Here is a 15,975-nt window from a genome sequence, read left to right as displayed (position 1 = left end):
TGGACGCTCTCCATGAGCAGCCAGTACTGTTTACTGCGCTGTGTCCCCACAAGGAGCATGAGGACCAAATGTCTTGGGGTTCCTTCTGACCTAGAGGCTGTCAGCAGGGGGTGGTGGTACAGATGGCTACAAAACAGGGGAGCAACAGCATCTTAGCCCAGCCGCCCTGTGGGCACCCCACAATCCTGCCCATCTGCGTCTCTCCAGCCATCTCCCGGGGTGGCTACCCAACATCCCAGCCCTGCTCAATCCTCTTAAACGAACATCAGTAGAGCCTGGAACTCTCTCCCCTCGGATGGGCAAAAGAAGACTGGCTCCAAGTTGGGGGCCCAGCGATCTAAGGCGGGCTGCCCTGGGCAGATCAAGGAAGGACTCATGTCCTCCACCCACCCAACACCAACCACTCGGCCTGGCAGGGAGGAAGGAAACGCCAGGAAAGGAAGCTGCTGTGAGTGGGAGCCTGTGCCTATAATCCTAGTGGTTGGGAGGCTGAGGCAGGAGGATTGCTGCTGGTCTGAGGCCAGTTTGGGCTACCCTGTGAATTCAAACCCAGCCTGGAGTACATAATGAGAAACTAGTTTAAAAAATAATTTTTTTTTTTTAAAGAATGAAAGCTGGTCACGTGACTGTCTTCGATTGGCTGGAGTTACTATGTCCAGGAAACGGGTTTGGTACACAGACCAAAGGGTGAATGCCATTATTTATAGATTTTTATAAAACACAAGCTCATTATAAAAAGTGAACACTTCAATCTCTTGCCTGGAGAGCTACTGAGTTTCCCATCCTTGAAAGTACCCAAGTGCAGGAGGACGGACTGTCTTGCACACCCCAGCTTTCCTTGTCCCTGCGTGTCCACGCCCACGGTCCCCGGATGAAAGCAGCTCTGTGCACTGCGTACTCTGAGAGCAGTCAGCACTTTCCAGAGATGCCGAGCTGCAGCTGAGGGGAGACTGACTGGACTGCTGATGGGTCAGGAGGTGGCTGGGTCAGGAGGAGGCACTGGGCCATGAGGACAGAGGTGGGTGGCAAAGACACAAAGGTCCATGCTGGTCATTGAGCCCACGCAGCAAAGAGAGACGATACTGAGGACCTGCTGTCACACTGCACAGTGTGGGTCAACATCACCCAGGGGTAGGGGCAGCTTGTTCAAAATGCAGACCCTCTGGCCCATTTCCAGATAATTTTGGTGGCCCACGTCTGGCTAGGGGTCCAGGAAATGAAGTTTACAAACAATAACAAGCTGCCTGAGATTCAGAGCCAGCAGAGTCTAGAGATCATGCATGGTGGCTTTAGGGACCATAATGACAAAACATTTCAGGCTTTACGAGCTGGGACAGGACGTAGTAATACCCGCTGTTATCACACCCTGACTCACGGTCAGCTTCAACGCAGGGCCCGCCCGCTCCACGTGGCCTTTGACTGTAGCATTTAAGAGTCGGCTCTTAAGTTGTGCTTATGGCATTGTAAGTCTGGTGGCTCCCAACGTGGACAATGCAGACAGAGAACAACTCACCTCCCAGAGTTCTCCCAGGCGTAGCAGCCCTGGTGAGATCACACAGGGTCAGCCTCCATTTCCTCTCCCATAAAAACAGGATCCTTCCAAGTCGACCAAGGTTCAAAAGAGAGGAAAAGCCTCCACCTGGGCAGACATCTCTACCCTTGTACACCCAAAGAACCGCGGTCCCCCTGGTAGAAGGCCACTCAGCAGGGGAGGCAAGCCACAATTTTAAGAAGTGCAAAGGGAATTGGGATGGGTACTACTCAGGGTTACAGTATGTGCCCAGCATGTATGAGGCCCAGGTCCAACTGCTGACAGCAAACCTGAGAACAAAAACAAAAAAGAGGTTAAAAAAACAAAGCACAGGGGTGCACATCTGTAATCCCAGCACTGTGGGAGGCTGAGGCAGGAGGACAGCAAGATAGAGACCAGCAGCTCAGTGACTGAGGAAGATCCTGTGCCAAAGTAAAAATGAAAAAGGGGCCGGGGTGGGGTGCAGCTCAGTGCAAAGGCACTGTGTTCACCTCCACCATGAAAAGGAAAAAGAGCAGGGAAAAGGTACAGGATCCCAGACATCACCTGCAACCCCTGAGTCGCACCCTGCAACGTGCATTTGAGGCCACGATCCCAGGGCTCAGCCCAAGACAGGGCTGCGGCAGGGTCTCCCTGACCCTCTGGCTTCAGACCCCAGGGAGATACAGGTCAGAGGAATGTCCCACAGCTCTCCATATGGTTGACACAGGCGGGCCAGAGACACCAAGGGACACACAGCCACTAACTGAGCAGGCAAGTGCTCACCAGGACTTAAGGGCCAGCTGCAAAAGGGGCTGGAGGGGGCGGGGCATGCTGGAAGAACTCGCTCTGCGGATGACTCAGTGACGGGGCACGCAGAGCACAGATGAATCCCAGGACAACAGTTTGGCCTCCTCTGTCTGCAGCAGCCGGCACTGCTGGCTCCGCGAGTGCTTGGGGTGAGGCGGGAACGGTGCCCCTCCAGGCATCCTGGTATCACGGCTGGACAATCTGGAGGTTCGCAAGATCGGACGCACAGGCACCCTTTCTGCTAGGGGCGGAGAACCTGTGTCGGGGCATGGACTACAGCACAAAGAAGGGCATGAACTCCAGCTAGGGTGTCCACCTGCCTTCCTTCCAGCCAGAACCACAGGACTGACAGGGAGCCGCTGATGATCCCCCAAGGACGCAGGGGGAACCAGGGCACCATGGGCTCCAAACCGAATCCATCCCACCAAGGAAAGGATGGAGGGCCTCAGAGCCTGGTCTGTGGAACCCCTGTAGCAAACCCACTCAGGGCACCTGAGAATGGTACACATTCCTGGGTGAGGCAACCTGAGAATCTGCATACTGGAAGTACCCCACACTACTATGATCCCCAAAGTCGAGACACCCCTGAATGGAGTCCAGGGGCTTAGAAAATCCCCAGCACTGCCAAGACACAGCCTGAGCAACCGAGCAGGAGTCCCCGTCTCAAAATAAAACATTCTGAGCTAAGGGTTGAGGATGTAGCTCAGTAGTAGAGTGTCCCTAAGTTTAGTCCCCATTACCGTCCTTCTCCCCACAAAATCCCCTAGACCAAAAGCTTGGAGCAGCTATTTACTGCTATCTGTGTCACCTCATTAAGCCTTAGTGGTCTCATCTACAGACTGGAGAGAAGCCCAGCCATCCACAGGAACACGGGACCCACAGGAATGCATGGGATCGAGTCCTTCCTGCCTCCTGCCTGGCCCCTGGTAAATAATTCTTCATCACTAGCAGGGCTTGCCTGAAACTAAAATATACATTCTTCCCTGCCTTGGCACACAAGACTTCAAAGTCAGGGCTCCCTGGCGAGGCTGAGCAGATGAGAGTGGGGAGCCAGGCACAGGTAGCTGCAGCTGTCACCTTCCCGCCTCTCCAAGGCCCCAGGGAGAGCTTTCCGAAGCTCCTGCACAATTAAAAGGCAGAGAACACTCAATGCCTTAGATAAAGTTACAGTGCAAACTAGTTGGAACCCTGTGTCACCTTCCAAATCCCAGCACCAACAAAAGACAGGGCACCTGCGGGTGAATTAAATGCCAGGTGCCAGGTGGAGGGCGTGCCCCAATCTGGTCCCCCCAAACCCAGCACGTGGACTGAGGACTGCCACCGTGCTGCACCCAGCTGCTCCTCCTCCCCCTCAGCAGGGCACAACCCATCCCCAGGTCAGGGCTCGGACCTCAGGTGGCCTCACCTACCTGTCACACTCTTCTGGCTGGGGATTTCTTCCAAATCTGGGGCATGTGCAGCACCTGATAAGCTGTCACCACGGGGCGAGGACTGGGAGGAATGACCGCAAGGGGCAGCTTCTACCTGGCCTCTCCTGAAGGCATCCAAGCAGCAGACAAGAGACACCCTGATGTCCCCGTCTTCACGGAGGCCGGTGCAGGGGCCACCAACAGGGTGATCCTTGGGAATCAGAGGGGACTCTGGGTTTTCCACTTGCTGATAGGCACTCATTTGGCCTGGGTGGCATTGCACACATTTAAAGAGAGCAAATCCATTAAATAACCACACACATGCACACACTCGAGTGCACACACACACATCTTGCCACCCTGGCTGGCCTCTCTGGAGTGTTTACAGCCCTTAGTGACTCACAGCAAACACAGGATTCCCAAGGCGATGGCCCTGGCCAGCTTTAATGATGTGTTGAGTATGCTTATCTGCTAAGACTGAAGCCTTTCTACACACAAATCCACCTGATTTTCCATTTTTGTCAGCTTGCCATGTTACGGAGGGGAGAGGCAGACTCTGGGGTCATGGGTGCTGTTTGCCCTGAGCCATGCTCTTGGTGGCTCTTGAGATGATTAAAAGGTGAGCAAAACCCTTTTCTGCAGAATGACTGGCAAGTCAACCAGATAATGCAATTGGAATATTACAAAGAACACAGGGTGCTTGATGACCACAGTGGAGACTTCCCCGTGACTCAGAAACCAAATAAGCAGCTAGCAGTCCCTCAGAGCCAGCTGTCTGGCCAAATCTCAATATTTCTAACTTCGAAGATTAGTGGCTGTATATTAGACGTTGTGCTCACATGCGAGTACCTATCAGGCTCCTTGGATTGTGGTAAATCTGACACCTCACTCCTTCCTTAGGGGCCCAAAGGGGCTCATCACAGCCAACACCTCTCAGGTGGGCCGTATGTTACAGAAAGGTAAACTGAGCCTTATGTAACTTGCTTGGGTGAGGAATTTCAACTGGTAATGTGTCTGATTCTAAAATGGTACCCAGTTCCCTGCTGGTGCACCACCTGCCCTGGCAGAAGGATAAAACTCAGCCTGTCACACTGGGCAGGAATGTGGGGTGCAGGGTGGCCAGCCAGATTACCAGGACAGCCCTCACCCCATCCCCACCCCACACCTGTATCTGGAGAAGCTCACAGTGGTAAACTCATCCACTTGCTCTGGTGGGTGGAGTTTCCTCCAGCACCTTTAATTCCAGCGCTAAGATTTCAAAGCATCCCCACCCTAGCAGAAGCCTTTTCCAGAGGGAAACAGAAAGACATCCTGCTGAAATTGCTCACGCCCAAAGATAAGCAAGTGCTGGCTTTGCTTAATATGAGGAATGTCAAGGAAAGGACAAACTGAGTGCTCTTTTAAAGGATAAACATTTAAGGGGGCCCTGATACTTTTAATGTGAGTCACTGCTTCCTTGGAGCCATGGGAGGCCTTTCCACACTGCCTGCGGGTCTACAATCTGGGGTAAATTCTTGGCGATGCTACCCACAGGCTGTGTGACCTTGGGCAAGTTTCTTGACTTTTCTGACCACAGCTTGCCTTATCTGTAGATGGGACAGGCAGGCACATGTCCTCCTCTCAGATGCTGGGAGAGCTAAGACTCCATGGAGGCCCTCGGGGGCTAGGAGCCAGGACACAAAAGCTCCATCGGCTCCTCGGGATTTATGTAGGGAGGAGGGGCAACAACACTAATAATAACCGTATAGCAGTAAAGACTACAAAGTTAACCTAGGTCAACAGCTTAGATAGGGCCAGAAAAAGCAAGCAGTCTCATCACCTATTTAATTCTCATTTCTCATCACCTTTTTAAAAAAACGGCTTAGTTCCTTTAGTTGATGGGCGTTACTGTCTTGCCTTAGGGATTGGGCACCTAGCAACCTCATCTTACCTTTTTCTCTCTCTCTCTAATGGTCCCGTCTAAACACCTAACAGGATCTACTCCCACCATTCTGAGCCTTCCGGGCTTTGCTCGGCAGAGCACTTACTACCCACCCAGTGCACCTTTGGAAACTCTCTCTCCTGGGGAGAAGCTAAGTGGAAACAGTTACAGCTGAGGAGGTGCTGCAGCCCCCCCAAGCTACCACAGTGCCTGGCTCAGAGCAATGCCTGAGATATGTGCAGAATGAGCAGACATGACAGATCAAAGAACTCCCCTCATGGTCCCAGCTCAAGGATCACCAGTACGCAAGATCACTTTGTGGGGGACACTGGAACCCTCTGACAGTTATTCCTGCTGTGCCAATAGGGAGACAGGGTGATAGAGTATCCCAAGGTCAAACAGAACTGGGGCAGCAGTGGACACAGACTGGATCCCTGGCCACTCACCTGGGAGCCCAGATTTGTTAGCATTCCAGGACCCGTCACCACTCTGGGGCCTGTCACCCTGCTCCTCTCAGGACATCAACCTGAGCAATTTGTATCAAGGTGTCCAGGCCTCCGTCCCACTGGAAGTGAAGTGTCAATTTCCATCCCGAATTCCTTAAAGTTCAGGAACAGTGTCATGGTTCTAGGGCACATCACTGCGCAGGCTCCAGCACCCGCTACCTCCCCACCCCTGTACAGCCCAGGCACCAAGGACACCCAGCACCTTCAGGAAGTGGTTTCTCCCACCACTGGTCTCTACTAGGGCTTTTCCTCTGGGAAGCAAATGGAAACTAAATATTTATGTCCACAAGAATTGCAGCTTGCAGTGCTAAGCACAAGAGCTCCCACTCGCCCAGCAGGGTGAGGTCCTGGGTTCTGTCCTCAGCATCCCCAAACAAGTAGAGACACAAAAGGGTGAAGGGCGGCGAGCAGGTTACAGAAGGCTCAAAACTTTCTGGGTGCGCTGCTGGTTTAACCCCAGCTCCCTGTAAACCAGGAAAGGGCATCTCCAGAGTGTGTCACCAACAGGGACACCCATGAGAGCTAGAAGGTGGAAAACAACCTCCCCTAGATCTAAGCCACAGGCGTTTCTGGGCTACACCGTGTCATTAGGGTATTGTTATCATGAACACACAAATGAAGCCTATCTAGACGCAAAGTAAACAGCGCTCTCTCCACCCAGCCATCTTTTGCTGGTTTACATAATAACAACTTCCATTGACACAACACAGCCTAGGTGGCTGGAGCATTTACAGACAGGGCAAAAGTCATTCTGACATAGCTCAGGAGGGTGGAGATGGGGCACACAACATCACCACCTAGTGAGAAACTGAGTCCTCAGCGAGCCAGTCAGTGTGCCGGTGGTCAGGGGCCGATGGCTTAATACAAAACACCTTTCAGATGATCAAATCCTTAGCTGATCGATCCCACTACCATTTTCATTTTACAGAAGGTTACACTGAGTCTCCAAGACAAGCCTCGACTTGCCCAAACTCTCCCCATCTGCTTTCCCTTTGCACGGTGCTCTTTCACACCCACCTGTCTTGGAGTTTATTTGCTCTGTGCAACCGGGCAGCAGATGGGACACTAACACACCTGCTCTGGAGAAAGCAATGCCTTGCAGGGACACCTGGAGGCAGAAGTGGCATTCCACCTCCGCAGAATCAGGGGGCCTTGCTGGTGGCTCTGACACAGGAGAGAATTATTAGACAAATAAGCTCCGGGCTCCCCTGCTGGTCAGCTCCATCCCTGAGAGCGGTATTGTGCGCTGAAGTTTTGTACGGTGACAAAGTCCAGCTCAAGATTTAAGACTGAGAACTTGGTCCAGTCCTTTAACCTGAGGGCTTTTCTGTCCCCAGCCACATGGACATAACAACCTCAGTCCCAGAGCAGTGATAAGAATTTCTGAAGGCTCCATGAAACTTACTAGAACATCGCAGATTTACAATACGTAATACATAATCACATGCTCCCCCCTCCATTTCTCCCGGAAAAAGTACCTAGAATTTCAAACTGACAATGACAGAGCCTCCTCAGAAAAGCCTTAGGGCTTTCATTTTGTTACTTCAGTCGGGCGGATCTAGGGGTTCCTGCCGCGCCCCCCCATTCCGCTAATGACCTAACTTGAGAGGTGGAGGCAGCTGAGACGGGAACGGAATGGAATGGGCGCACCCCTGGGAACGTTTTAACCTAAAACAGTTTCCTACTTGGGCGGACTGGCCAGCGATCAGCAACCGGATCACTGCGCCGTCTCTTTCTGCATTACTCAGAATTCAAGTGGTTGAGAAACGCAGTATTCTCATTCCTTGCACATGCGACCCCCTCAGGAGGCGGCACGGAGGGGGGCTGTCTTGGGTACAGGTGCGCCCACAGGAGCGCCCACAGGAGCCGCCCCAACTTTGCACGGGGCAGTCCCTTTCCCAAAGCAGCGCTGGGTCCAGTCGCAGCCGGGTCTTCAGATGCCACCGATCGCACGACTGACAGGCGGAGTCTTGATCTTCCCTTGCCGGGCTCTGGGAGAGCGCGCGCCAACCAACCCCCATCCCGGAGCCCCGAGACCCCTGCACGGCGGAGAACTAACTCCACGTCCCACGCGACGGGGCTCCGCGCGCGCCCAGAACTTCCGACCCCGGCCCGCAGCGCCCCCGCGCGCTCAGCCCCGCGCACCTACCCGGCTGGCCGCAGTCGCCGTCCGCGGGAGTCGGGGGCGCCCCAGCGTGCAGCCGATCGCCGGGCCCCGCCGCGTCCGCACAGCGCTCGCAGGCCGCGGGCCCCGGGGGGCGCGCAGGCCCGGTCCCCGCCCCGCAGCACGGCGCCGGGTCGCCCTGCGCCGCGAGCTGGCGGACGCGCTCCCAGGAGCCGGAGTCGGCCGCCCGCATGCCGCGTGCGGAGGGGGCTCGGACGGCTGGCGCCCGATCACAGCCCCGGGGGCCGCTGCATCCGGGCGCAGCCGCGCGCCGCCGCCGGACCTGGGCTCTCCGTGCGTCCTGGCGCCCGGCCGTCCGCGGCCACTGCACGCGAGGAATCCGCCGCGGACCTCACGTGGGAGCGACTCCGGGCCCGCGGCTCCTCCCCCCGCTCCTTCCGGGCAGCCGGGGCCGCCGCTCGCCCCGCCCCTCACCCAGGCCCCGCCCCCAGGCTCCCGGAGGAGCCGGAGCACCGGCGGAGCGCAGGCCGCTCGCTGCACCCCCGACCCTTAGAGAAACAGAGGGTCCACAAGGAAGTCGCCCGGGGTCCAGAGTGCCTGCCAGGCCTCGGGCTCAAGTTCTGGAAAGTTCTAAGTGAGTGTGATCAGGGAGAGGCTGCAGGCCCCTGGCTGGCACGCCAGTGTGCAAAGTATCTCTGCTCTGCGGGTACCACTGGGGCAGCCCTAGACCTGGCGGAGAGGACCAGCAGGGGGCGGAAGGAGCCGGGAGGGCGAAGGCAGAGTCCTGGAAATGTTTGTTCCTCCACTGTCTTGAGAACTAGAATACTTGCGTGCACCTGCAACCCCCAGGGCGCTATGATCAAGTGGGGGAACCCTGTGACCGTACCTCACTTCTAGAGCCTCGGCTTCCCCAGCTGTATAAAGGGGTATCAGTAATTCCCATCTGTCCATCAGTGGGGCTACATGTGAACTCCTAAGATTTCCAAGGGAGGCCGGGCCCTGGATCGGTAGTGTGTGCGCGGGGTGTGTGGGGTTACTAGGCAGCCATGCAGGCAGGACAAGGAACCCTGGAGGGCTGCAGTTCCACCCCCTGCCTCTGAAGTCAGTGTTCCACTGGCTGGCAGTGTCCCGTAAAGTACACTGCAGCTTGGGGGCCCCTTTGATCTGGGGATTACGATGCTCTTTAGAAGGACTAATTATCCCCCTACAGCCCCAGGAGGTAGGTCTGGTTTCTCCGATTCTAGACATGGGGGAGCCAAGACTACACAGCTGGGTGAGAGCCACACACTCTCGGTGAGTCTCCAGGGCTCCCTCCCGCAGCATGCACCCCACCCTGGCCACGTCTCCTGTGGGAACCCGGGGCTCCCACCGGTCCAGGCCTGAGCTGTGGGGCTCTCTAGTTTGCTGGCACATAGCTCTGACCAAGCTGTGGGAACCAAATGACTTTCCCCCAAGTCTGAGGGTGGGCGGGAAGGCCCACAGCCGCAGTGACCTGGCCACCACCCACCATGGCCTTCCAGATTTCTGCCTCTTTATCCTCCTCACCTTCCCAATGGCTGGAAACTGGACCCCTCTCCCTGCCTGGCTGGAAGCCCTGGAGACCCTCGGTGGAGGGTGCTCCACAGTGGAAGAAAAAGATCCATGGGTGAAATAGCCACGCTGCCTGGGAGAAGGAAACTGACCAGACATCTGGCGACAGGAGTTGCTGGGAATCCCCAAGTCCTGTGCCTTTGCTGGGATGAGAGGCCGAAAGAAGCAAGGGAGAGATCAGCCTACAGGCTGCGACGACCCTCGCCAGACTCTGGCTCCCAGAGACATCTGGGAGTCTATCTGAGATGCCCTCGGGACCCACCCAGGGACAGGGATGGCTGAGGTGGGCTGTGCGGGGACCTGCGTGCTGTCTCTGAGGGTCATGCCTTGGACTTCCTGGCCCTTTGTGTGTTAAACATTTAGGATAACTTACGTCCACAGACACATTCACCCCACATTTCTTGACCTGCGTGGGACTCCCCACTCTTGGTGGACACACGTCTCCCCTAAACTCTGGAGAGAGGCAAAAGGCATCCCGTGGAACACTTGGATTCAGTATGGGGGACATTCGGGAGTGGTGGTGACTGTGACAAATAAGTCAACTTCAGCAAAGGAAGTGGCAGCTGTGACGCACTAGGAACCGGAACTAGTGTTTCCAGATGTTCAGCTTTCGTTTTCTTTCTGTAGCTGCCAGGAATACGGCTTTTTTAAAAATGCGAAATCTCATTTGGGAAGGTTGACAGTCCTGTGAACTTTAAGAAGGAGGAAAAGGAAGAAGAGGAGGAGGAGGAGGAAAATCAAAGTGGACATGTCCAGAAGTGTCTGTCCAGCCGTTACTGCCACACTCATCTACTCTGCCTTCCCCAGTCTCTCTGCATCCTCGAAGGAGACTACACACATTTCCAACTACGATTCGCCATCAACCGGGTTCACAGGGCCATAGCCCTGGGGAACTTTCACTTCCTCTTACTCAGCAAAGTTGGGACCCTGACTCTGTGTGTGTATGTGTATGTGTGTGTGTGTGTTTCCTATACTGAGGATCAGAGTCCCAGCTTTCCTGGGTCCCTTGGTGGCTGCCACTGCTCACTCTCCCTGCAGAAGTCCAGAGCTGACAGCCCTTTTCTACGTGGGCAGGTCCCATCCACAGGTAACTCAGGCTGGCTGTCAGAAAGAGCCCAGCGCAGGTCCAGTTTCTGGGTGTCTAAGCTGTGGAATCACAATCAGTCCCGTGCTCAGACACTCCCGTGCTTGGGCTTCACGCTTTGCTGTCATCCCTTTGAAATTCTCACTATGCAAGGGGCCTTGTGCTGCACTGGGGCTCTGACACCGGAACGCCTGCTGGAGACTGATGCAGACTAGTGGGCTGGGGTTTGGGTAAATCTGCCCTTCTCCAGGCCACACACGCCAGGCCTCTGCAGCAGCAGGAAGGGGCTGAGAGGTCGGCTAAGGCAGCAGGAACTGTCCCCCACCAGCACTTGAAGCAACTCAGTTTAAAGAGCGTGGGCTGTGGTGGGAAGTTGGGGTATGGGGTGAGGGACAGAGAAGAATGTCCAGCGAGAGGTGTCCCCTGAGTTTGACCTCAGGCTGACAGGGTGCCACCAAAGAAAACACAGCATTGCCTGAGGAAACAGGGGTCAATGAAGTCCCATTCACAGTGGCCCCCTTGTCCCAGGGGAACTTAAATCACAGAAGAAAACCCCAAGGTGTATTTGGCTTAAGGAACAAAACCCAGAAACATCACATTAAGAGATCCTATTCTATTTGGCAATGGCTTGGAGTTGGTTATTTGAGCCCGTTGGAACTGCTCAGGTATTTTCTTCTTGGCTGTGCTTTTCATACTCATAGAAGACCTTTTACTGTGATCTTCAGGTCACGTGACTGTACTGGCTCTGGACACTTCCAGCTAACACGAAGCAGCAACCTTTGATCCCGCTGAAGAATGCGGGGTTTTCTGATATGCCTGTGAGCTCCAGGCAAGACTTCTAGGAGTCTGGGGCCCTCACAGCACCCACACCCCCCAGCTTGCTGTGTGACCCTGGAGGGGGAAATTTCTGTGTTCGGCTTCAGGTGTGCTCCCTGGCAAGAGCAGAGTGAAGAGCTGGCTTGGGGAGTGTGAGGGGTGACTCTTCCAGCCCCATCCATTACTTTTTATATCCCTCCTCTTGGTGGCTGTGTGGATATGTTTTGTGTGTGTGTTGCTAGTCCTAAAAGGAAATGTATTAGCTACCCATTGCTGTGTAACAAATTGCACCAGAATTTAATACCTGAAAGAGACAAGGACTGATTTCTTCATAGTTTCTGTGGGGCCGGAATCCAGGTGTGGCCTAGCTCACAGACTCTCACAGGCTGCAAACAAGATGATCCTAGTGGCCTGTTGTCACCTCAAGGGGTTAGCAGGGGACCACTTCCCCCCAGCCCCACCCAGGTGGCAAGAGTCTCTTTCTCCTGGGCATGGGGCTGAGAACCTGAGTTTCTCTTTAGCTGCTGGATATTCTCACATGATGGCAGCTTGTCCCCATGGAGAGCTCTGAGAAAGAGCAAGACAGAAGCCACCAGCTTTGTGCAACCTCGCCTGGGAAGTGACATCTTGTCACCTCTTCCCTGTTTCCTTCATTAGAAGCGTGTCACTAGACAGCAGAAGGTGGGACTCACCTTGGCCATCTTGGAGACTGCCTACCAGGAGGTTGGGGACAGTCTCTGGAGGCAGAGTGACCTGCAGTTGAATCCCATCCCTGACACTCATGGGAAAGTGGCTTCACCCGGAAGCCTCAGCGGCTGCATCCGTGGGATGAAATGCACACTGAACTCCTATGGAGTTGAGGTTTCTGTGGGGTGAGTCACATGGAGAGCACTGTGCCTGGCACAGGGTAAAACCTGAAAACCTGGACAGCGGGATATTGCTGGTGGAGGCCAGTGACAAGCCCACTGCCCCTGAGCCACACAGGCACCCCCTCAGCACTGTGGGGATGTGCAGTCTGCAGCCAGCATCCAGAGATTCCAGAGTGATCAGAAGTGCTTGGGCCAGCTCTGGGCTGCCTCCACGGCCAAGGCCACCAGCAGGGACAGTGCTGAGCTCCTTGCCTTCCCCTGGCCATCGCAGGAGGACTCCCTCTATCTGGTCCACAGGTGCAGCATGGGAGATTAAAGTGGGATTTCCCCAAACCTGCTTAGTCCTCAGGGGGCAGGATTTTCTCCGAGGTCTACTCTGCCATCTGTCCTGGTGAGGTTGGAGACTTTGGTAGGGCTGTCGTGGGCTCACCAGCACCCTTTGACAGTCTTCTCAGGGCCCCGAATGACCTGGCACACATTCAGACCCCCTCCAGAGGCTTGTAAGGGGCCTGCCCTACAGCCAGCCACTGTATGCAGTTCTTGGGCAGAACAGAGCAGAAAAAGCTTTCAGAGAGCATGGCTGTCCTGCTTCGCAAACCAGCTTGGGCAAAATTAGATTTTTTAAAAATTTGAGGCAGGATCACACTACTTCCACTCCCGCTTCAGCCTCCCAAGTGCACCACTGTGCCCGGCCCAAATTAGATCCTTCCTGATCCGGAGGCTACAACTCACCCTTCTCCACAGCCCCTGGGTGAGCTCACTTCAAGCAAAGGCATTTTAAGCAGGAAGTTAAGTTTCAGTTTGTTTACAATAAAAGCTGACAACATCAAAATGCTACAACTTCTGATGACACACACTTAATCCTCCCACAAACCCTGAGGAGCAAGTGCATGGCTATCAACCCATTTTCCAACCAAGGAAACAGAGGGCAGGTCTTCCGCACAGCCACACAGCCAGTAAGAGACGTGGTGGGACTCCAGTCAGGCGCTCTGGCTGCAAGGTCCCTGTTGGCAGCTAGGATGCTACCTTTAGTAGAGGTGACTTATTAATCATCTCGTCACCCTACGGCCTGTGCTTTCCAGCTCATGCAAGCCTCCAAGCCACATTGGTCCCACGAGCTATGGGACACTGGGTGGAGGGAGAGTGAGGAACTTGTCCAGGATGACGTGGCCAGGATGACGTGGCTGGTAAGTACAGGGTCAGCTCTCAGAAGCGGGATTACTGCCCGGCCACAGGTAGAACAGCAGTTTCCTCCATCCTCCCTCCTCCCAAAGCTGAGCCCCAGGGAGCGCCTTCAGAGGGTACAGGACGGGCTTGGCCCTCTGCTGCCCCCGGTGGCCACCAGCAGAACTCCACCTGGGGTCCTCCAACCAGGGTTTTTGGGTTTTGGGGTTCTAGCCCTGGGTGTTCTTGACTTCACATCCTTCTGCCTCAGCCTCCCCTGAGTGCCAAGATTACAAGCATGCAGCTTTGTGCTTGGCTTTGGCCTGGGGTTTTGGCTCTGGGATGTTGACTAACATAAGATTTAGATCTTGTATGTCTTCTTTCTGGGTGTGATTTCAGGGGCTCGGGGACCCAGGCCCAGCCAGGATTACAGCTACTACCTGCTGAGCACTTCCTCCTCGGGGGCAGGCACTCTGCTAGGAACTGCTCACTTAAATGTGGTCATTTCCCAGCGTTCAGGGGGCTGAGGCAGGAAGATCGCTGTGAGTTCCAGGCCAGCCTTAACCACACAGTCAGATCTTATCTCAAAAGAAAAAGTCATTTAATTAACCAGCAAACGGAGAGAGGATCATTACTATGGAGGGTCATCATAACATTAATAAAGCACTTGGTGAGCCTCAGCCTGTTTAAAATCTCCAGCACAACTATATAAATACTGCTGTGCTCCTAGCTTGACGGATGAGGAGGCTCAGTGCAGATAGGTTCAGTGTGTTGTCCTAGGTCACACAGCTAGCAGAAAGCTGAGCCAGGATTCAAATGCAGGCAATTCTGGCTCAAAAAACTTCTCAGTGGGGTGTTACATGCCATACATAATCCTAGTACCCTGGAGGCTGAGTCAGGAGGGTTGCTGCAAGTTTGAGGCCAGCCCAGGTTACATGGTAAGCTCAAGGCCAGCTGAACTATATGGCAAGATGCTGTCACAAACAAACAAACAAAACACAACACAAGGGCCCTTAGGGGACACTTGTCTAAACTATGTACAATGTGTGAGGCCCCCAGGACCTAGGGCCCGTCCCAGCGCCTCCCTGTTGGGCCAGCCCTGTTCCCCACTCCTCCTCCTGAACTAGGAAGAGCCTGGGTGCCCAGCCTGACTCTCTCTTGACCGCACCTCCTCTGTCTACCCACGGGGGCCAGGGAAACGGGGCGGGTTAACCTTGGGAGGATCGTGGTGAGCCCCAGGGTCCGAGGTCTGGAGTTCTGCACTTTCCGTCCTGCAGTTGCTTCATACACCCAAGAAACATTGACAGCCAGGTCTCCTTCCTGGGCCTCAGTTTCCCCATTTGTAAATAGAGATAATACATGGCTGTCTGCCAGGGTCACCCTGTGCGGAGCAGGTAGCACAGCTGGGAAAGGCCGAGTGGCTGCACAGCGCTGGCCAGCTCAGGTACCTGGCATCTGTCCTGGGCCATTCCTGTCCTCAGTGCTGTGGCTGGGCCATCAGACCCTGGTGCCTGGAAGCCCCGCAGCCCAACAGGATGCTAAACTGCAAATCGTGCTGCATGCACAGGACTCCGATGCTGACCTCCAATGCCTCTTCACGGGGCTGATGCCTACCTGTCCTAGGACACAGGTGTTCCCAACCACCAGGTTAGTGAGTGACTTCGAGATTCTTGCCAGGTGAGACTTTGTGATGCTAGCGCAGGCTGTCCCTTTAAGATTTAAAGGGCCTATCTCTCCTAGAGCCACAGTAGGAACAGCTTGCAGGAGTGGAGCCAGAGCCTGGGCCTCTCATGGGAAAATCTCCGCATAGCTCATGAACAGTTATCAGGCAATGCCCACACTGAGCTGGGGGTGAGCTCTTCTGAGGCCGAGGAAAACGGAAGCCCAGAGAGGCTCAGACACTTGCCTGGGGTTGCACAGCCATCCTAGGCCCAGAGGAACTCTCCTTCAGCCCTTGGACTGGGCTTCTCAAAGTGCGTTCCCCCAACCAGCCATGGGAGCCCCACTTCTGCAGAGTATGAGAAACCCAAGTTCTAGCCCCACCCAGGCTTCCGAGATTCCCGGCTCAGAGGTGGGCGCCTCAGCCTTCCAGGTGGCTGAAAGCCCAGGGCCACTGCCCTGCCTGGTGGGAGGGCTCTGGAGCTTCGTGTCCTTCTGAGTGGGTGGAACAC

General features: G+C 55.0%; 1 protein-coding gene across 5 annotated transcripts in view; it reads right to left on the bottom strand.

The window, feature by feature from the left end:
• The window catches only part of Kazn (kazrin, periplakin interacting protein), a 992,111-nt gene that overhangs the window by 106,745 nt on the left and 869,391 nt on the right, over positions 1-15,975 (bottom strand). For 2 of the 5 annotated variants that reach the window (XM_005004355.3, XM_013154004.2), the window contains exon 1: positions 8,306-8,659. The exons of the other annotated variants lie outside the window; for them this stretch is intronic. In XM_005004355.3, coding sequence (XP_005004412.2) covers positions 8,306-8,513 — 208 coding nt within the window. In that variant the 5' untranslated portion in view covers positions 8,514-8,659. Of the gene's footprint in view, positions 1-8,305; positions 8,660-15,975 lie in introns of those variants that run through there. 5 annotated transcript variants of the gene reach the window in all.

This window comes from Cavia porcellus, unplaced genomic scaffold (genome assembly GCF_034190915.1).
Source record: "Cavia porcellus strain 051 isolate PalLab524CR breed Dunkin Hartley unplaced genomic scaffold, mCavPor4.1 scaffold_25, whole genome shotgun sequence".
NCBI classification, from domain to species: domain Eukaryota; kingdom Metazoa; phylum Chordata; class Mammalia; order Rodentia; family Caviidae; genus Cavia; species Cavia porcellus.
The sequence above is the reverse complement of the archived record's forward strand: the minus strand, read 5'-3'. Positions and strand labels throughout refer to the sequence as shown.